Here is a 22,452-nt window from a genome sequence, read left to right as displayed (position 1 = left end):
TTGGGCTTTTAAGCGGTTTCTTATTTTTCACCACCGTGAACATGAGTATCCTTACGGGTAAATGATTGTTCATATCCATATACAGATCTTTAGGCCTCGTTCCTAGAAATGGAATCGTTGGGTTTCAGGGTATATACAGGGTACAATTGGATACAGATTTCAAGTGACCCTTCAGAAAGGTGGTACCATGTTGTACCTGCACCAGCAGCAAGTGGGAATGCCTGTTCTGTACTTGCAAGGCCAGAAGACAGACTGGTGCAGAGCAGTAATGAGTACACAGGAGTGATGAAGTGTAATTGCTGTACAGGGGCATCTCTGATACTTACATTGGGTGCATTATTGCCTGGTGTGGTGGGGAAGGGAGGGTTAGTTGCGGTGGGCATCAGCATAGACACATAGCTTATGTTGTATCAGTGAAGGGGCTGCGGGCTTACGTAACACCCCAGTGTCTCTGGTCCTTCAGGGGAATCCTTGATCTGGCCCAGAGCCCGTGGCTTCAGGTCAGTAGCGCACATTGTGCCGGTTACTCTCTCATTTCTACATTGTCATGTCTCTTGGGCACTTTCCATAGATACTTGGGCTGTGTTCCTTAATCCATGTATCTGTGTAGGTAAGATCACCAGGAAGGCCTCCTCCTGAATCATCTTTGAAGCCCAGCTTATCTTCCAACACTCTCAGCCTTGTTTCAGTACCTTTGGGTTTATCTTGGTGTTACACTTTGATAATCAATCTTGTTTATTGCAAAATCTATATCGTGTTTAAAATTTGAGGCTTTCATAAAACGGTTGCTTAACATTTATCCGGGAACTACCAATTTATATTTATGTCTGTGTTCGCGTTCTGTATTCCATATGATTGCCTTGTTCTGTCCCATCATCCAGTGGTATAGGCTGTCAGAGGACAGGATCCTGAAACTAGCTTTTTGTGTAAGAGACCCTAACTTAATAGTGAGCTGTTCTTTCGAATCTTGGTTCAAGTATAGAGTTTAATGTAGTCAAACAGGTAAGACAGTTAATTCAGAAGCAAATCAACAAGGAACCTAGAAAATAGTAGCCAAAACATAGTATTAGAAATACAATAAAATGCTTCCCACAGTTCTTTTTAAGGAAATTAGGTCCTAATGAAAACAGCTTTGAACTTAATTGTCTATCTGTTATTTTGTAGTAATCAAGCTTTCATCCCTTTGACACATCCCTGAAAGGTGTCTGAAGTCGGCCATCAGAATTGTCAAACACAGCTTAGCCCCCATGGATTTCCCATCTAGCGTGTGAACGTTTGTAAGAGTGAAAGAAATGATTATAAGCACGCATACCCCCAAGGTCATTTGTTATTACATCACACGACTGCCTCCTTTTGCAAAGCTTAAAACAAAACGTATAGGAGCCCCCAAATTAGAGAGCTTTCACTCAGAGGAGAGTTTATTTTTGTAATCTTTTTTTGGGTGTACTTGATGATTTTTTTTTTCTTTTTAAAAATGTAAATTTGGGACTTCCCTGGTGGCGCAGTGGTTAAGAATCTGCCTGCCAATGCAGGGGACATGGGTTCGAGCCCTGGTCTGGGAAGATCCCACATGCTGCAGAGCAACTAAGCCCCTGTGCCACAACTACTGAGCCTGTGCTCTAGAGCCCGCGAGCCACAACTACTGAGCCCATGCGCCACAACTGCTGAAGCCCGCGTGCCTAGAGCCTGTGCTCCGCAACAAGAGAGGCCACCGCAATGAGAAGCCCGCGCAACGCAAGGAAGAGTAGCCCCTGCTCAACGCAACTAGAGAAAGCTCGTGCGCAGCAACGAAGACCCAATGCAGCCAAAAATAAATTAATTAATTATTTAAAAAAATGTAAATTTGCCCTAAGTTCTCTTCTAGGGCTTGGCCTGAATCTTCCCCATTTACCCACTGTTTCCAAACCCTCCCTGTGCACCTGGCTAGACTCTGCCCCACGTGCTAGGGAGGAAGGAACCTAGTGTTTTGTGAGGGGCTGAAATATATGAGGCCCATTTTCTGCTTAACTCCATTTACACCTCAAAATGATATCGCGGTGTTACTAGTATCTGTGTTTTTAAGGAGGGGAAAAAAAGCAGATTTTGAAAAGTTCAGTAGCTTGACCGAGATCTCACAGGGAAGAAGTGGCAGCCGTGGCCTTGACATGAGGAGCTGTACGTCCCCCTGGAGCAGAGATGTTTGGCGAGCAGCTGGGTACCGGTTGGATTGTGCAAATCTTGAATCTGAGTTTGTGTCAGTGTTTGGAGGAAGCCGGCAGTGACAGGTTGGAGGCATCATTGCCTTTCAGCCATCATTGTACCAGGGCCAACCGTCATTGGCGATGCCTCCCCTTCTCAGTAAAGCTATATTTTGATTCTTTTTCAGTGTAAGAGAATAGAAATTATAGGGTTCTAAAGAAATGTAAATGGACTAAAAAGGTTTTAGTGCCTTTTATTTCTCCCTGTATTAGTTTCCTAACGCTGCTCTAACAAAGTACCAAAAACTAGGTGACTGAGAACAACAGAAATGTATTATCTTACAGTTCTGGAGGCTAGAAGTCTAAAATCAAGGTGTCAGCAGGCTTGGCTTCTCCCCAGGGCTCCGAGAATCTATTCATTGCCTCTCTCCTACCTTCTGCAGTCTTTGCTCTTCCCTGGCTTGTAGATGCGCCACTCTGATCTCTGCCTTCATTTTCACATGGTGTTCTTGTGTGTGTGTGTGTGTGTGTGTGTGCGCGCGCGCGCGCGTGCGCGTCGAAATTTCCCCTTTTCATAAAGACACCAGTGATGCTGGATTATGGCCTCATTTAAAATTCAGCCCATTGTGCTGTCGGTAATCATAGTGCCAATATGGTACCCACGGTCCTCCTGTGCTTGACCTGAAGACAGGATTGGATTCTCCATTGCCCAGATGCTCCAAGGCCTCAGTGTTGCTTTCTTGATTTGGGGGTTAGTTGACAGAACTACACACAGCCGAGTCTCTGCCACCCGAGCAGACTAGGTTGGGGAATAAAAGAGATTCTGAGCTTTTTATTACTTTATTACTTGGTGCAAAAATTATAAGCCCTTCGTGACATCCAGTAATTGTTTTCCGTTATTTGAGACATTGAGGGGTACTCTTCCGTCTTATTCTTTTGTATCAGCAAAGCAAGAACACGAGCATGCTTTCTCAACAAAGAGCAGCTTTCAAGCAGGGAATTTGTGGTCTTCCAAGTTACCCCTTCTCTGGGAAGCATCCTTGGCTCGAGAACAATAGACATTAGTTACAGACTGTTAATTCCTCCTCTTTCCCAGGAGGAGGAGATTGCGTCCACAGCACTGTTGGGGAGTTTCAGAGCCTATGTTAGAGTTTTTCATAAGGAGCTTCTGTAACACCAAAGGAGGCGTTCTAGGCGGCCTCAAGAAGGGGGTCTTTTAGTTTGTCCAGGCCTTTGCCCTCCCCACCCCCACCAAAGTAGTACTTCCCCTGGGGCCAGGGAGTGAGTGGCAGGTCTGTGGGAAGAGCCATTCTCACTGTGCGTGTGTGTCGTGCAGACACCAGCTGGAGACACCGGGACATTACTCTCGTCTGGCTGCATTCTACGAGGACAAGAAGGGGGTGCTCCATGACAGTCCGGGGAGAGGTGGCAGCCTGCCCCCTGTCTACTGGCTGCCTTCCATCCACCGGTACATGTACCCCGAGATGAAGGTAGGTCAGCCCCGGACTTAGGTCTGGGGACAGCAGTTGTTGATTATTGTTTTCATGAATAAGGAAATTGTGTCTTGGGCTGATGCCCAAAGTCTGCTTTTGATAGAATAGGATTGTAACCTAAGCATTTGATGCTTTTAAAACATAAAGCAAGTTATCTTAAACTAGCATGCTTTCTAATACTTCTGTCATGGTGCAGAGCCGTACTGATAGGCCAGCGGTGGTGGACTCCTGGTTCTAGCGATTGCCTCAGGTAGTTTAAATGCAGATATTTGAACTAAAGATGAAGCGTTTGCACAGTTAAGCTATTTCTTAGTTACAGTAGTTTCGGTATTCCTTTATTGTGTATTTTCTTCCTGAAGTACTTTGTAAATACTAGAATGTGTTTATTTACCATTAACGACACACCCAGCCAAGTGTTAGGCGTTGGGAGGGTACAAAGATCACCCCTCCTCCTTCTTTTTCCCCCATCCCCCCTCCTCCATCCTGCACTTCCCCCTTCCCATCTCCCGCCACCTACAGGTGGTCACAAGATACTTCAGTGGAAATTTCAGGCTCCCTGGTAGAGAAATTATGCCATGAGTTCTAGAGAACTCTGGGAAGGCATCTTGCAAGAGGAGTTGGTCCTTGAAGTATTTGTCTGGGGGAAAGTGAGGGGAGCTAATTCCAGACTGAGGGAAGGCATGAGCGACAGTGGGGACCACGGTCCGTCACTTTGTCAGCACCTTCTGTGAGTTAGACATTCTGCTAGCTATTTATCAGTACCTGCTGCAGCACTCTTTAAAGTGGATTTTTTTTTTTAAATCCATGTTTTACAGATAAACCAGTTGAGGTTTATAAAGGTTTAGTGACTTGGTTAAGGCCTTATAGCTAGTAGGAGATAGAGCCAGGATGTAAACACAGGCCTGATGCCAAGGCCACCGCTCACTCCTTAGCCCACTCCACTGCCTTTGTGAGGTCGTGGGCGTGAGAAAGCCCAGGGCAAGTTCGTGGGATGTGAGCAGAATGGTTTGACTGGGATTGAATTTCAATGTCAGCCGGCCAGGAGAGAAAGGATTGGAAAAATAGGTTGGAATCAGATTGTAGAGAATCTTAAATACTAGACCATGGAATTTGAACCTGAATAAGTACCAGTTAGGGTCTTGTTAGGAAAACACAAACTATGTCAGATATTTCGAACTAATTCAATACAGGGAATTGGTAATACAGGAATTGGAAAACCAAAAGCACAGAAAGGTAACAAGATAACCTAAACACTAGAGATACAGACAGCGGCACCACCCTATATTAGTTATCCGTTGCTGCATCACAGATTGCCCCCAAATTAATGGCTTAAAACAGTACATATTTGTTTCTGTGAGTCAGGGATCCAGGCGTGGCTTAGCTGGGTCCCCTCTTCATGGTCTCTCATGAGATTGCAGTCAAGGTTGGGGTCTTATCTGAAGGCTTGACTGGGGAAATAGCCACTTCTGAGCTCACGTGGTTGTTGGGAGGATTGAGTTCCTTGAGGGCTGTTGGACTGAGCGCCTTGCGGACTGTTTGTTGCCCCCAGTGGGTCTCTCCGCAACATGATGGCTTGCTTCATCAAAGCCAACAAGTGAAAAAGACTGTTGGCGAGATGGAAGTCATAATCCTTTGTACCTAACCGTGGAAAGTCACAGCCCTGCAATGTTGCCGTATTCTCGTGGTTAAAAGCAAGTTCCTCAAGAGGAAGAGGGGGTTGCATAAGGCCATAAACACCAATAGGTGGGGACATCCCTGGGGGTTTGGAGGCTGCCTGCCACGTGCTCCCGGGGCTGGAGTAACAAAGAGGGAAAAGTGACGTTATCAAAACCACAGGAGCTGGAGGAGGGGCGCTGCACAGCTGGCGCTCAGACCGCTGGCACTGTGCACCTGTGACGTGTTAAGACATTTTAAGTATATAGTTCGGTGAATTTTTTACAAAGTGAACACATACATAAAGAAAAATTTTAAATAAGCTTATAAAGTAGAGGTCAGATTTAAGACTGTTACAGAGGGAAAAAAAAAAAAAACCTGGAAAGTGAGAGGAAGGCAGGATCGCAGTCTCTCTGAGGCCCAACGGTGGCTGGTAAATGTTCCCCCAGGGAAATGGGAAAGTGGGAGAGAGACAGAAATGGGGGGAGTGAGCCGCAGGAGCAGATGCATTTCCTAGGGGGCTGCAGGTGAAAGGTGAGGGATGAAGCATGAACCCCGAGGGGCTTGCCAGCAATGGTGAAAGAACAGGAAGCGGAGAGTGTACCTGGCATGAAAGGGCAGAGGGAAGACAGGTGGGAACTGGGCCAGTCAAGAGAAGCAGCTGCAAGGCCACGAGGAGGGAAACGGCTTGGAGCAAAAGCAGGAGAAATGTGGGTGGCGCCGTGCAGCTGGGCCGGAGACGGGTCGAGGCGCCGTCTGCGGGGCCGCCTCTCTCCAAAGTGAGGAGGGCCCCTCGCCGGGCCCAGGAGGGGCAGCCTCCGCACGCCCTCCTGCAGTCCCCCCCCCCACCCCGTCGCGGCTCGCATCAGCCTGGCCTTTAAGGGCTTGTGCACCCGCCTCTGCCGCCAGCCTGTACCCTGTGCCAGGGCAGGGCCTGGCCTCCTGTTCATTGTGGGAGCCAGACTGCTTAGCTCAGGGCACAAAGCGAGCACGTGGGAAGTGCTTCTTGGCAGAAGGTACACGTGTCCATGAATGAATGAATAAATAAGTACAGGCAGAACTGAGGACTGCTGGTTTACTCTAGGATTCTAGGGCCCAGGACACGTTTGGACAAAACCCTGCCAGACCTTCGTGCAGGAGAGGCACACGTTTAGGGCGTGAAGATAAGCAGAGTGGGCGCTGAGAAGAACCTGAGGGCCTTTGGCTCTGTTCTGTCTGGTTGGCGGGTGGAGGCCGGCAGGGGCTGAGCGGAAGAGTCAGGAGAAGGGAGGGAAGCAGAGGATGCGCGGATTTCACGAGAGAGTGCGACTGGACGCAGGGAGCAGCCGTGGTCGCGCGCTGCCCCTCCTCCCGGAGAGCTGGGACGTGGTGGCAAAGGAGTGGCAGAGGGCAGGCGGGGCCTGTCGGGGGACAGCCCTTCCGCAGGCACGGGGCGGGGGGTGGCTGTGGTGCGGGGCGATGCCTTGGGTAGGGAAGCCCTCTCCCGGGTGGTCCGGAGGAGGGGGCCTGGCGGAGCGCTGCGGCCACCCCGGGGCTCGGGTGGCGGGTGCCCCAGGGGGCTGGCAGGTGTCACAGCCAGCGCGCGGCCTTGGTGCCGGTGGCACCTGCCTCCAGAAGTGCTCTCACCTGCGTCCCGAACGGGTGAAGAGCAGTGTCCCTTATGACGCTTTAGCATGAAAGTGACCTTCCAGAAGGCTCACAGAGCACCTGGCTTGAAGCCTCACGTCTCGTCGGCGACAGTTGTGGCTGCTGCATGTGGCTTTTCCCACGTGCTAAGGGTTCCACATGGTTTTTCTCAAACGGTCCTTCTAGCCAGATGAAAGATGGTCTCCCGATTTTACAGATGAGGAAAGAGAGCCCGAAATGTTGGCTGGCTTTCCCGAGGCTTCCCTGTGAGTAGAGGGCAGAGCAGGACAGGCCCCCAGCTTTCCCTGGGTCAGAGCTCGAGCTCCTGACGCCGGGATGTGCCTTGGCGGCAGGGTCCCGGGAGGCGACCCTCAGGGTTGAGGGTCCTCGCATCCAGCACTGAGAGGAGGCGGAGGTGGGCTTAGGTGCGGGGGCTTGTGTCAGGGAGCCCCGTGGGGTAACCTGTCATCTGTGCCCACACGTCACCTCGCACGGGAGCCGGGTCCCTGTACGCTTGGGGTCTCACCCGGCACTGTCAGCGCATCCTTTTCTTCCTTCCGGTGCTCAGTCGTGTTGGGAGCTGAACGTTCTCACTGAGGTGTCCGTCACCTCGGAGAGACTCTCAGAAGTTACGCCCAGCTTCGCTTCCTCTGCACCGCTTCCCCCGGTTGAAGTAGTTTATAAGATCCCTAAACTCACACTTCGGTGTATCAGGGGAGCTGTCGAATGATGGACCTCTAGTTTAAAGATAAGACTTTGAACGTGAAAAATACCATTTTACGTGGAAGTAACCGTCCCTTATTGAATCTGTTTGGTGGTACCTTGTTTTTTTTTGTTGTCGTTGTTGGCAGGGGAGGGGATGGTTAGCATACACCTGTATTCAATATTTTTTGCAATATTTCTAACAAGCTATTCCCCTCCCACCCCCTTTTAATTTTTTCAGATCACACACCCAGCTGGCTGCATGTCTCAGTTTATTAAGTTCTTTGGGGAACAGATACTCATCCTTTGGAAATTTGCCTTACTTCGAAAGCGCATCTTGATATTTTCTCCCCCTCCAGTGGGCGTCGTGTGCTATAGAGGTAACTAGAAGCCAAAGTCAGGGACTCTTCCCTAGTTCTCTGCAACAGAAACTGCCCCAGTCTTTCCAGTGTTGACCAAGGCCAGAAGGGATTGAGCCATATCAGGGCTTCAGGGGTTTTAAGCCTGGGAGTGACACGGTTGGATTAGTATTGTAGAATGTGGACTCTGGCGGTACGGAAGACGGATCGGGTAACACGTCAGTGGTCTGGTGAGGGAGAAGGGTCTGGGTTAAAGCGGAGAGGATGGATGCTTGATATGTTTTAGAGAGAAACCTGGCAAAGCCTGGCGTCTGGGTTGTAAGGTTCTGATGTATGTGACGTAACGGAGGCAGGATCCAGGATGCTGAGGACGGTGAGGCCACGGGGGGGGGACCAAGGAGGAGCAGGTGGGGGGCAGTGTGACAGAGTCACCTTGGACGTGACGAGTGTGTGCTGCTCTGAGGCCTTCTCGAGCGGTACTCTAGGCACTGCTACAGTTGGGTCAGGACCTTGGGGGACAGGTTGGGCCACAGAGACAGACCTGGGGGTGGCACAGAGGCCGAGCTGATAGCGGGGGGTGGGTGCCGTCATTTGGGGAGAATGTGGGTGAGGAGGGACGTGCCAGCGTGTAAGGTGCGGGCCTGGGAGGTGAGCCAGCGAAGGCGGAAGGCAGAGGAGGTGTTGGCGTGCAGTCAGAAGAGGGGAGGGGACCAGGAGATGCGGGGGTCGCGGTGGGTAAGAGTTCTGAGAAGGGAGAGGGTCACCAGCGCCAAATGCTAAGCAGGGCCTCGTGAGACGCAGACTGAAACGTGTCCGTTGGGTTTGAGCGCCTTGGTGGAGCTGACAGCTCCGAGAAGGTGGCCGCAGGCTGGGAGGGAGGGGCCGGAGGGGCCCGGGCGGCCTCACCTCCGCCGTCTCCCCGCAGTGTACTGCTGCTGCTGCCTAGCCAACGTCTCCCTGCCCGGCATCGGGGGCACCGTTCCCGAGTCCAAGCCTTTCTTCTACGTGAACGTGGCCGACATCGAGAGCCTGGAGGTAGAGGTGTCCTACGTGGCCTGTGAGTACGGGGCCCGCCCCATCCTGCCCGCACATCCCTGGCGGGGTCGCCCGGGGCCCTCCTTTTCCCGGCAGCGTCGGGCTGGTTCCCTGTAGGGCCGTCCTCCGGGGTCCTGCCGCCTGAAGCCCAGCTCCCGCAGGCACCACCGAGAAGATTTTTGAGGAGAAGCGGGAGCTGTACGACGTCTACGTGGACAACCAGAATGTGAAGACGCACCACGAGCACCTGCAGCCGCTGCTGAAGATCAACAGTGCCGACCGGGAGAAGTACCGGCGGCTCAGCGAGCAGAGGTAGCTCAGAGCCCGGGGCTGCGGCGGGGGGTGGGGGGTGGGGTGGGGGCTCCCGTCAAGCCCGCCTGCCGCCCCTTCCCTCTGGGCACCTTTCTGCCCCTCTGCCGGGAGCCGGGGTTGAGGAAGCTCCCAGCACATACCGATGGGCAGCAGGCATGTGTGGGGAGACTCCTTTCTGGCGGCCTCTGGAATCTGTGAGGCCCGAGGGAGCGTGTTGGTATCAGTGGCGAAATAAATGGTCTCATCACCTCATCCCTATTTTATGACAGTTAGGAAAGGTGGTCACTTGAGTGGGATTACACAGGGGCAGAACCAGCCCTGGACTCCAAGCCCCGTTTATCTTTGCTGCTCTCCCTGCCTTTGGACGGGGGCCAGGGTGCGTGTGTCGCTCTGGATCAGCCTCCTTCCTGAGAGGCGGTGGCCCGTGCAGATGCCTGGCCGGTGACCTAGCCCATCGCTGGGGTCCTCGTAGCTGCGCCAGAGGCTGACGGGCGTCTCCTCCCCGACAGGCAGATGCTGTTGTATTCCCAGGAGGTAGAAGGAGATTATAACCCCTGTGAAGAGGACCTCTTTGTGCTGTAAGTCGGCCCAGGCGGCGGTCGTGGGCCTCCCCATGGGTCTCTTAGCACTAACGGCTTTAGCCTGGATCCCTCCCGTGTTACCTGCTGCAGCCCAAGGATGCCCTTTATTGCCACCAAGGGCACTTAGAGCTGGGCTCCACACAGAGTCAACCTGAGCCCCAAAATGCTGTTAGGGGGACCCAGAAAAGTTAAAGCAGCAGGGGAAGGTTTTTAAGGGAAAATGGGAGTCCCCGCAGCTGTCTTCCTGTTGGGCATCTACATCCAGATGTCTGCTGCGTAGGAGCTCTGTGTGTCCCTCGGGATGCAGGGACTTCTCATTCCATTGCTTCCTTTGAATGGAGCAGTTCCTTGTACTGAGTATTATGGGCTAATCAGAAACTTAACTCTTGAATCGAAGGACATTTCTTTCCTTCAGAGCTGTTGGTGGTCAGGGTGGGAGCCATGGCCTTTATACCTCATAGCACTGATCCCATTCATAAGCAGCTGTGTGAAATAGTGCTCAGTGATAAGAACAGAATTGTAATTGAACCAGAAACAATCTTCCCAGCTTCCGGCTTGGTCTTCCTACCCCGCCTCCCGGGATGGGGGTGGGGAATAGCACTTGAGTTAGAACTGTTTCTGGCTTTGATATTGGCTTTGATAATTCAACAAAGGTGCAGTACTTTGATTCTAATAAAGTGTACTTTCTAATGCATACATGCTGTTTAGCTGTAAAAGTATCTGGGAACTGAGCAGAGAAGCAGCAGACTCATCAAGGCTTGACACGGTCTATTGAATCAGACATTCCAGAGCGCCCGGAGCTGCTTTGGGCACTAGGCACCTTGCTCTGTGGAACACAGCTGAAAAGTCCAGACAGTTAATGCCTTTTCTGACTACAGTTCATATATTCATACAGTACTGTTAAGTTCGTGACATTCAAATCATGCTCTGTGCATAATTAAAACAAAAAAAGCCATCGAAAGCACACAGCTGCGTACAGATGGTGGTGAGCTGTGGCGATACCGGTACCTCCAGGCTGACTCCCCTTCCGCCTTCACTGCCCGCTCCAGCAGGGCTGGCTTCAGGTTGCCCCGTGCCCGCCGCAGCGCCCCTGAGCTCCACCTTTTCTGTGTGGGTGCCTCAGGGCCTGGAGAGCCAATTCAGAGCCCTTCTCTGCCTCTAGGAAGGCTCACCTCCTGCTGCGGGCTCTACTTACCCAGCCAGGGCTTTGAAGGTGAATTTCACTTTCTCACATTAAGTCTTGACCTCAGAACTGCATTATCAGTTTTTTTGGTTTTGTTTTCTGTCCTTCTCTTCCCTTTATGACTAAGCAGAAAGAGGGGAACCAAGTTTACGGGGCCGCTCCCTGCAGCTGTGTTTAAACCCCTAGTGACCTCCCTCTCAACCGGAAAAGAAATTGTTGGCAGTCAGACCATCAGTTGCTTAGAGATTTTGCTCGTCGTACCACGGTTAACGCCAGTTTTTTGCTGACCTTAGCGGCACTTGAATAACCGTTTAACTTCTATCCTGTTTTCTTCTTTTAAAAGATATGTCTGAGATTTGAAACCATTTAAAAGTATATCAAGCAAAGCAGCGTAGTTTTGGTTCCCCACGTGCGGCTTACTTGGTGAGCTTTCGTGTCTTTTCTGCCCTCCCTTTCCCACGTCTTGTCTTGTGAATGCAGGTTTTTCCTAGAGCAAAACAATCGGATATTTCAGACTTTACTGGAGGTGTCTGCCAGTCAAGACAAAACTCTGACGGCTGAGCATGCCCGGGGCATGGGTCTAGACCCCCAAGGAGACCGAAGCTTTCTCATGGACCTGCTGGAGGCCTACGGCATCGATGTCATGTTGGTCATTGACAACCCCTGTTGCCCATAGGAAGGATGAGTTCACCCAGGCCCCAGATGGCCGGATTTTTAATTAAGTTGACACAAAGGAATACTGTTTATACTTCCAACAAATGTAACTTTTGCATCGCCTTCCCTCCCTTCCTCCCTCCCAAGAGGTAAGATGAGAGCACCTTGGTTTTGTAGGTCGTTGAAAGCTACCGCCTTCAGAGCTGCCGCCGGTTTGGTCTTAGGAGTTATCAAAGCAGATTCTCTCATTGCCTTGTTGAGGGACTTGAGGAGATGGGGCGAAGGCCGCGTATCACCAGGCGTGGGCTGAGCTCTGGAAACGTGGGGCTGGACTGTTGAGAAAGTCTGTCTGGTCCTTGTCGCTTGACATATCAAGAATAAGACAGCTGTCCATCCAGTGTGGCGTTGGATGTCCACCTGCCTGAAGCAGAAGCTAGACCAGGTGGCCTTTCAAGGTTATTTTAATCAGTTCTGGGAGTCTAGTCTTGGGATCAAATCCCTTTTCCTGTTTATTAGAGTAAATCTGTGTTTTCTCTGTTCACGTAGGTAAGAGACTTCAAAGAGGGACAAAGGATATTTCTGTCACCCAGTGTGAGCTTCTCTAAGGACAGATGACAGGGAGAGGTTGCTTCTCAGTCACCTGAGAGCTAAAATTGTAGAATGAAGCCTTGAAACCTTTCTCTGAGTAAGTTAATGGTGGCCACTCCATGTAATAGTCCTTTTTCTCTGAATCCCCTCCTCTTGGGGACGGGCTGGCAGATTCCTTCGGACCGATGTTAACAAGAGTGTGTACCAGTTTGGAGCCCTCATAAACAAACTTCTCTTTAGCAGAGACGACATTTGTCGAGCTGAGTAATTGGGACCAGAGAGGTACAGGTTTGTTAGAGAGCAAACGTGGCAGTCCCTCCACCCAGGAAAGTAGTTGGGAACCCTGAGAGTGAGCTCCTCTGCTTTGCTCCGGAGTGTTCTGCCCCGGGACAGCTCCTGTCGGCCCTGCCTGTTCTCTTTGGCTGGGGCGTTCAGTGGATGCCAGCTTAGGTGAGACAGCCACAGTCTGTTAGCCAGAGAAGCGAGCTCCTGGAGCAGCGTTTAGGTCTTTGGGGTCTGTTTAGGATTTTGACTTGGGATCCTGGGTTGTTGGTGACAAATAACTTCTTGCCCTTCACCATTCCTGCCTGGCTCTGTTATTGGAGTAGCCATCCGTATATCCATGTCTGGGACCAAGTTCCAGCCAGGCAAATGTCCACAGAGATGACTTCCAAATAGATGGGTCCCATGTCTTATCTGAAGACTAGCTTTATGGGGCTTATTGCTTTATTTAAGAATATTTTCACTGTAGCCCCTTGACATGGAATTGAAGACTAAAGAAATCCGCATGTGGGAATGCACAGACATTGATTAATCAAGGTGGCATCTTTTCTGTAAGTACATAAATCACGTCGGGCATTGAATTGTAAACTGTACGTTTGTCTCCCCTGTGGCTTTAGCCTTCATTTCAGTAATACATATGTTTACAAACGAAAAAAAGAATCTGTGTTTAGAAGCTGAAGCTTCACTGCCTTTTTCCTGGAAGAGTGACTGGAGAAGAAGTGGCCTTTCTAACTTGGGTCAAGTTACGGTTACTTTTATATACTTTTAGTGGTATCCGAAGGCTCAGGGCTTTCTATGTTGGGGGTGGGTGGTCAGAAGTAGGGGCGGGCGTAAAAGGGAAGGTCAGATTCTCGTGGAGGACACAGGCAGACCCTCTTTCTGTGCAGCTGGGGAATTTGCTGGGAGAATACTCCATTTAAGCACTTCTGCTCCAGAGGCCTTCTGCGTGTGAATGCTTTTGTTTTTGTGGTATTGTAAGTCCAAGCTCAGACGTGCTGATGTAAAGGTAGTAGGATGAAGATGAGATTCCTGTATCTCCCTTTGAATGGTGGGCCCAAGCTTCTGTGCTCCTTTTAGCTCCCTGCCGTCCTAGGCAGCTGTCCATCTGGCATCTCTGTGTGTCCCCCCGATGCTCACGCAGAGGTCTGGGCTGGGGGTGGCCCTGGGAGGGGTGCACCCATGAGGCAGTGCCACTCTGAGGTCATACGCACCCTGGGCTCGGCCGACCTTGAAGAGGAAACCCAAGCATTGGTTCTTCCCTGCATTGCCAGCTTCCTGCGGGGGGGGCCCGGAGTCTAGTGCAGCGCCCTCTGCTGGGCCGGCCGGCGCACCGTTGCCCTGTGGTTACCCTCGTCACTGCCTGTCGTCCCCCGGGAATGCAGATGTGGCGCCTCTTGCTCCCGAGGTCACAGGTCACCGTTTGGAGGCTCTCTCAGGTGGGCAGCACCCACAGCGTCGCTTGCTGCCAGGTCCCTGAAAGGGGAGTTCGTAGGTGAGGTACCAGGCAAGACTCCCTGCACAGGGACGGCAGAAGCTAGAGACCACACAGACCTGCTTGTGTGTCACTGTGGAAATATTTTCTGCGAACCCCCCTGCTTTTGTTTGGAAGCTTTGGAGAATGTCCCTTTCCCTGTCCCCAGAAGGGACAGGGCTTACTGTTGCTACTGTGGCCTTCTGGAGCAGGTCAGGGGCCTCGGGTCCACTGACTGATGGTGGCCTCCTGTCCCTCTAGACCCTTGGACCACCCCCCTCCCTCCCCACTGTACCAGCTGGCGTGGTCCTGCTGGGGGACTTTAAGCCTGATCTAACGCCAAGCTGCGAGCCACGTCCTAACTTGGAAACACTGCTGACCTGAGACACGGGGGCTGCCAGGTCACCCCTGAGTCAAGTTAGAAGAAACTCTCGGTGGCGAGAGTCCTTGTGGGACCTAGAACCCAGGCTTGGGGTTTGTTGATGTCTGTAAGGTACGACAGAGTTCTGGTGAAATGGACTTTTCACTTATGCAGGCTGGGCAGATGGTACCATTCAGCCTTTGGGACAATGTCCAGTTGTCCTCTGGATGAGGACTCTTCAGGAGTCAGAAATGGTAGGACTTATCTTTCACCAGACCAAAAAGTATGGGCCAAATAATAGTTTAGAATTAGCTTTGGCTTTTACTAAGCCTGAAGCACTCCGTAGGCCTGGTGTAGATCCCTGCTAGCGGAAGTGCCTGTACAGCCCCCGGTGAGTTAGGATTGCTGTGGGTCAGCAGGCATCTGTCTCCCGGAGCCATCCTTCATCCTGGCATCATGTCTTCCATTTGGCTGAAGGAGGGACGCTAACTTCATTGATATAGCGATAGAAATAATTTAGCATAGGAATTTGCATTTATAACTTACCTTGTTTTGTCCCACGTGAAAATCAAGATGGGAAATTTAAGTATAGCACAGGGTGCAGATAATTCTCAGTGCCACGTGTGAAGGTTCATTTATCAGTGTAACTCCTGTATTTTAGCTAGAAGGTGAAGATAAGTGCAATCATGGCTGAATCACTGTTTTTCATTCTGGTGGTTCTGAGGATGAACTTGCTATTTGTCTTGATACACTGAAAGCCCTTCAAACGCAATAAAAAGGTAAGATTATTCACCTTTAAACCGAGGCCTTTGGGGAACCTTTTGTAAAGGGCAGTGAAGAGTTAACCTTTTAACGGCAGTACAGCAACCCTCCAGGAAGAGGCGGGGACCTCAGGGACTGTTTGTTTTGTTTTGTTTTGTTTTAAATGAAACTGCAGAGCCCAGGGAAGGAGCTGAGGTGCTTCCTCCACTCCCAGGACGGATCATACTTGCAGAGGTAGAGGAGGGGGAGGGCGCTGCTGAATAGAATAAGACAGTGAACTTGCTTTGGTGTGATGACAGTTCTCCAACAGGCAAGGTTAGTATGGGGACTGGCGTGTCTCACACGGGCTTTCATCTCCCCGTTAGGTTCCTGGCTGGTGGGCTCAGACTCTGCGAAAGGGCCAGTCCTCGGGTCTTTTCCCTGCATTCCTGCTGTACTTAGTGCCCTGCAGTGAGGATCCTGCAGACCTGGGGCTCACTCCAGCAGGCCAGTCCGTCCCCTCTCATTTCAGGAAAGCCCTTTTGTGATTCAGGTAGGGGAAGAGGAGTTCAGGGCTCCTTTTACTCCCAAGTCATGGATTTTTAATATTCCATTTGTATTACCAGTATACGTCTGTTCCCCGGAGCTACTGGGGTGGAGTGCTGTGGAAAAAGGCTAACTGTGAATTTAGTTCATGTTTTTCTTATAAGAAATGGAAGTTTATTTTTATATCGATATTACTATGTGATGAATTGAATATGCAGATGTTGGAAGGAAATTTCAAAACTATAATCCTAGAAGAAACGGGCAGTATTGCAATTTGGAAGCAGCTGAGACCCCATAAGAGTTTTGTTATTTAAATGTTTGGGTGGGTGAATAAGGACTGTCCTGTGAAATCTAACACAGCCTCTTGAGGAGATAAAGTTGACAGTCCGATGGAGGATGACACACATTCACCACCCTTAAGTAAGATTCTTGTATGAGAGGGGGTGAATGTGATCATGCTGGAGGCAGGTGAGAGGCAGGGGTACTTTTATAACTGGCACTTCGACTCATTTGTGGAGCTGGAACACAGGGGCCACTTGGTGAACCTGCACATTTAGAAGGGAAGTAAGAATTCTCCAGAGCTAGAGAAATGATGACGGAGAAGTAAAGCCCTGCTTTCATCTCTTTAGCATTTATTCTAGAAGCTCAGCGTAGTGGGCTTCTAGAGGTAATAGGATCTAAATTCAGAACATTTATTTAACTACCATGGAAGGCTAGGTATGCATGACCTCTGTTGACTGTGGAATGCCTCTTTAGACTCATGGTCCATGTACTCTGCTTTCTGAGGACCGCTGGGGGATGCAGGGGTGGGGTGCAGGGTATTAAGAACTAGCTGGAGATGATCCACGAAATGACAAATCCACGCACGGGTCACTGAGTTCACTGGTTGTTAACATGTACCATTGACACTGGAGTGAAAACTCCTTCCTTTGGCCAAATCAAGCAAAGATAAAAGTCTCAAAACATCTTGAAGGCAGCATCAGGAAATGAGTTTCGGTCTAGCCCTCCAAGACCCGTGAGGAAAGCTGCAGATTCTGTGCTTCTGAACAGACGGGGTAGGAGACTTTAGGGGCACGGAGTAGACGAAGAACAAAACTAACCTCCTTTGTTTATCCCAAGCTTGTTGGCTAAATTTTTTGTAGGTCTGAGAGAGAAACCTTTTTTGAAAAAGAAACAGTTGTAAGCCTTGGGAACAGTTCTGTTTTTGCCAAGTTAGGATCAGCATAGTCTCCCTGTCGCCTTAAACGTCAAACCCCTACTTTGATTACTACCCCAGTGCAAGAGTTACAGCAATAAGAGAAACGGAATCTGTTTTTGTTTCAAGTGTTTACCTCATAGTATGAAATTAGTAAGACAGTTCATAGATCTCACCCTGAATATACTGCATCTGGGTGTGTTGTTCTCTCTCTTCAATGGTGATCATTTTAAAGGCCTAAAGGAAGCTGGGGTTCATCCCGAAGAGTAAATGTTTCTTGAATTGATTTTGTTCTGTGGTACAAATAACATCTGTGTATATCATATGTGTATATATCTGAACCAAGTTGTATGCAGAGAGGTTGATATAACTATATTTACAGAAGACAGTTTTTACAATTAAAATTCACATTTTAACATGAACATGTGTGCTGCAGTCCTTCACTTGGTCCAAGAAATACGGCTTGTGGTAGGAAGCAGCAACAGCCCAGGGCACGAGCAGAATCCGTGGCGCGCAGCACTGACCTCGCTTACGGTGATGATGGAAGAAACCAGAGCTGGTGCCTGTCCTCCTTGAGGCCACGGTCTGGATACACATTCTCCAGGTAATGGAAACCGAAGTTGGAAATAACCGTCCCCGTTCCATCAGAAAAGCCAGGACTGTGCACCCTCCATCGTATCAGACAACTTCTGGAGAAGGACCCCACAGAGACCAAAGCTTTTTTGTTTCACATCTTCCTTCTACTTAAGTTTACTTTAAAACAAACATCACACACACACACACACACACACACACACACGCACACACACACACACTTTATTTTTACCCTTCTGGGGAGTGAGTTATTTTAAGGCAGTAGAGACTCAGTTCCTAACATTGTTAGCTCTGTGTTCCAAGCCAGGTTCCTACCTTCCAAGTGACATGACCACGTATTACCTATTTCCTAGGGTTGTGGGAACACAGACAGCTAAGCAGTCGCACGTGTAAAGCACTGGCACATAGTAATTACACCCATGCATACGAATTGGCCGTGGGGTTAAGCAAAAGGCTTTATACTGAACTATATTTAATATAAAATATCTGCTCTGTTTTTAATAGAAATACTCTTGGTTTTTGAGTGAAATTAGTCTGACAAAAGGTTTGTACTAAACAAGAAGGGGGGACTCAGCTTCTCCTCACACCCCTCAGCATTCCAGGTCTAGCTGACGAGGGTCTCTCATAGCTTCTGAAACATCCTGTACGTGGCCCTTATATGGAAGGACAACAGAAAGAAGGCAATAGATGGTAAGGCAACCATGTTCTCAGTAAATAGTCTGAATCAAGAAAACAAAATTTGAACTAGGACATATTTACATTTAAAAATGAATAAAAACTCATCTGAATTAAATCTCCTTCCCCAATCATATGTTCCATTATTTCTATGGAAAAATTAGAATCACTAAAACACATACATGCTGGTAGCCAAGATTCTGTGCTGGTCTGTTGCACTCTCTTATAGAACCAATGTATGCCGGATTCTCTCGGCTCACGTAGACCGTATTTTCCTACACCACAGCACCCCCTCCCCCCTCCTCTCTTGGCTTACGTAGACCATATTTTCCTGCACCACAGCACCCCCTCTCCCCTCCACGGGCAGTATGGAGCAGCTGCTCCTTAGACTGCATGCTTGGACCTGCCTGCTTTTTGTTGTTTTTGCAAAAGCACAGCTTTTAACACCACTCTGAAGAACACAGAGGTAAACAGGTAAGCATTATTTTATGGGCTTTTCAGTTATGGTCTTTTCATAGCTGCTTTATAATCCTTCAAGCATTGATCTTCACTCTCCAAGGGGATCGTGGGTGCCGGCACATGCACTGCCCTAAAACTGATCTACCCGAGGGTGAGCCAGCCAGTTCTCCTTTCCCTCTTCCCCCTTGTGCAATTTTCCTTCCTCTTTACAAAAAGAAAACCTTACGTCTCATCCAGCTTACTGTGGTGCACTGCCCTCTGGAATATAAAAACCTCAGGGGTGCCAAGGTGATTATCATGCCTAGCTACTGAATCCTTAGCAAGGTGGGTAAGTTTCTGGTTCTCGGTCTTCAGCAAACTAAAGGGGGATCTAATCAAGCTGTTGATAGGTCACTGTGATTTTGGATATGCGACTCAAGAGAACTGCATGACATTGTCGTGATAACAGAATTTTTTCTATCCCATCTGCTTACTTATGTATTTACATCTATAAGGTTAAGCCTTGTTTCACCTTAGCTGTAAATAACATGTGCTTTTGGGAGAAGACAGAATGGTGGAATAGAATGACGTGAGCTCACCTCTTCTTATGGAAACAGAATCACAACTAACTGCTGAACAACCGTTGACCAAAAAAAAACACTGGAACCTACCAGAAAAGATACCCTATATCCAAAGACAAAGAAGCAGCCACAATGAGATTGTAGGAGGGGTGCAATCGTGATAAAATCAAACCCCGTACATGCCAGGTGGGCAACCCACAAACTGGAAGATAATCATACCACAGAAGTTCTCCCACAGGAGTGAAAGTTCTGAGCCCCATGTCAGGCTCCCCAGCCTGGGGGTCTGGCAACAGGAGGAGGAGTGCCCAGAAAAGCTGGCTTTGAAGGCCCATGAGGTTTGATTGCAGGAATTCCACAGGACTGGAGGAAACAGAAACTCCACTCTTGGAAGGGCGCACACAGGGTCTCGTGTGCACCACGATCCAGGGAAAAAGCAGAGACCTTGTAACTTACCTGCTAGTATTGGAGGGTCTCCTGCAGAGGTGGGAGGCGGCTGTGGCTCACTGTGGGGACAAGGACACTGGCAGCAGTCGTTCTGGAGAGTATTCATTGATATGAGCCCTCTTGGAGGCCACCATTTTCTCACCAAGACCTCGCCCCACCCAACAGCCAGTGCTAGGATGCCTCAGGCCAAACAACCAACAGGGTGGGGAACACAGCCCCACCCATCAACAGGTAGGCTACTTAAAGTCCTGCTGAGAACACAGCTGCCCGATAAACACAACCCCTGACACTGGCCTTGCCCACCAGAGGGACAAGACCCAGGTCCACCCACAAGTGGGCAGGCACCAGTCCCTCCCACGAGGAAGCCTGCACAAGCCTCTTAGACAGCCTCAGCCACCAGGGGGCAGACCGCACAAGGAAGAACTACAACTCTGCAGCCTGCAGAATGGAAACCGCAGTCACAAAGTTAGACATTTAAAATGAGATGGCAGAGGAATGTGTCCCAGATGAAGGAACAAGATAAAACCCCAGAAAAACAACTAAGAGATAGGCAGTTCACCTGAAGAATTCGTAGTAATGATTGATAGTAAAGATGACCCAAGATCTCAGAAAAGAATGGAGGCACAGATCAAGAAGGTACAAGAAATGTTTAACAAAGAGCTAAAAGATTAAAAGAACAAATAGAGATGAACAATACAATAACTGAAATGAAAAATACACTAGAAGGAATCAATAGCAGAATAAATGAGGCAGAAGAACGAATAAGTGAACTGGAAGACAGAATGGTGGAAATCACTGCCATGGAACAAAACAAAGAGAAAAGAATGAAAAGAAATGAGGAGAATGCAGGAGACCTCTAGGACAACATTAAACACACCAACATTTGCATTATAAGGATCCCAGAAGGAGCAGAGAGAGAGAACCTGAGAAAATATTTGAAGAGATAATAGCTGAAAACTTCCCTAGTATGGGAAAGGAAACAGTCACCCAAGTCCAGGAAGCACAGAGTCCCAGGCAGGATAAACCCAAGGAGGAATATGCTGAGACACATAGCAATCAAATTGGCAAAAATTGAAGACAAAGTATTAAAAGCAACAAGGGAAAAGCAACATATAATGTACAAGGGAATTCCCATAAGGTTATCAGCTGGTTTCTCAGCAGAAACTCTGTAGGCCAGAAGGGAGTGGCACGATATACTTAAAGTGATGAAAGGGAAGAACCTACAACCAAGAATACTCTACCCCACAAGGCTCTCATTCATATTTGATGGAGAAATCAAAAGCTTTACAGACGAGCAAAAGCTAAGAGAATTCAGCACCACCAAATCAGCTTTGCAACAAATGCTAAAGGAACTCCTCTAGGCAGAAAAGAAAAGGCCACAACTAGAAACAAGACAATTATGAATGGAAAAGCTCACCAGTAAAGGCAAACATACAGAAAAGGGAGGAAATCATCTGCACACAAATATATCAAAACCAGCAACTCTAAGAAGACAGCACAAATGCAGGATATTGGAAATACATTTGAAATTAAAAGACCAACTTATAGCAGTCAGATATATAAACAAGATTGTTTTATCAAAACCTCATGGTAACTGCAAACCAAAAATCTACAATAGATACACACACAGAAAGGAAAAAGGAATCCAAACACTAAAAGTCTGTCATGAAATCACAAGAGAACAAAATAGGAAGGAGAGACATAAACAAAATGAAAAGACAACCCACAGAGTGGGAGAAAATCTCTGCAAACGATGTGACTGATAAGGGATTAATCTCCAAACAGCTCATGCGACTCAATATCAAAAAAAACAACCCAATCCAAAAATGGGCAGAAGACCTAAATAGACATTTCTCCAAAGAAGACATACAGACACATGAAAAGATGCTTAACATCACTGATTATTAGAGAAATGCAAATCAAACCTACAATGAGGTATCACCTCACACCAGTCAGAATGGCCATCATCAAAAAGTCTACAAACAATAAATGCTGGAGAGGGTGTGGAGAAAAGGGAACCCTCTTGCACTGTTCGTGGGAACGTAAACTGGTGCAGCCACTATGGAGAACAGTATGGAGGTTCATCAAAGAAACTAAAAACAGAGCTACCATATGATCCAGCAATCCCACTCCTGGGCATATTATCTGGAGAAAAACATGGTTTGAAAGGATACATGCACCCCAGTGTTCACTGCAGTGCTGTTTACAATAGCCAAGACACGGAAGCAACCTAAATGTCCATCAACAGAGGAATGCATAAAGAAAATGTGGTGCATATGTACAATGGAATGAATGAAATAATGCCATTTGCAGAAACATGGGTGGACCTGGAGATTATCATACTAAATGATATAAGTCAGAGAAAGACATATCATGTGATAGCGCTTATATGCAGAATCTTAAAAAAAATGATACAAATGAACTTATTTACAAAACAGAGACAGACTTAGAGAAGGAACTTATGGTTACTAGGGGGAAAGACGGGGAAAGATTGGGAGTTTGGGATTGACATGTACACACTGCTATATTTAAAATAGATAACCAACAAGGACCTGCTTGTATAGCACAGGGAGCTCTACTCAGTACTCTGTAATAAACTAATGGGAAAAGAATCTGAAAAAGAATAGATACATGTATACGTATAACTGAATCACTTTGCTGTACACCTGAAACTAACCTCCAATACAAAAATTTTAAAAAAACTTGAATAAACAACACAGAAAAACTGCTTTTTGATAAATGAACTCTAGGATAAAGAGCA

General features: G+C 48.6%; 1 protein-coding gene across 5 annotated transcripts in view; it reads left to right on the top strand.

Moving 5' to 3' along the window:
* DENND11 (DENN domain containing 11) overlaps nucleotides 1-17,381 on the top strand; it is an 87,245-nt gene extending 69,864 nt beyond the window's left edge. For all 5 annotated transcript variants that reach the window (XM_067747217.1, XM_067747218.1, XM_067747216.1 and 2 more), the window contains 6 exons: nucleotides 3,514-3,667; nucleotides 7,893-8,031; nucleotides 8,936-9,067; nucleotides 9,207-9,357; nucleotides 9,867-9,935; nucleotides 11,602-17,381. In XM_067747217.1, coding sequence (XP_067603318.1) covers nucleotides 3,514-3,667; nucleotides 7,893-8,031; nucleotides 8,936-9,067; nucleotides 9,207-9,357; nucleotides 9,867-9,935; nucleotides 11,602-11,797 — 841 coding nt within the window. In that variant the 3' untranslated portion in view covers nucleotides 11,798-17,381. The remainder of the gene's footprint in view (nucleotides 1-3,513; nucleotides 3,668-7,892; nucleotides 8,032-8,935; nucleotides 9,068-9,206; nucleotides 9,358-9,866; nucleotides 9,936-11,601) is intronic.
* The last annotated feature ends 5,071 nt before the right edge of the window (nucleotides 17,382-22,452 follow it).

This window comes from Pseudorca crassidens, chromosome 8, assembly GCF_039906515.1.
Source record: "Pseudorca crassidens isolate mPseCra1 chromosome 8, mPseCra1.hap1, whole genome shotgun sequence".
Classification (NCBI taxonomy): Eukaryota; Metazoa; Chordata; class Mammalia; order Artiodactyla; family Delphinidae; genus Pseudorca; species Pseudorca crassidens.
Note: the sequence above shows the minus strand (reverse complement) of the source record. Positions and strands in the feature narration are given on the sequence as shown.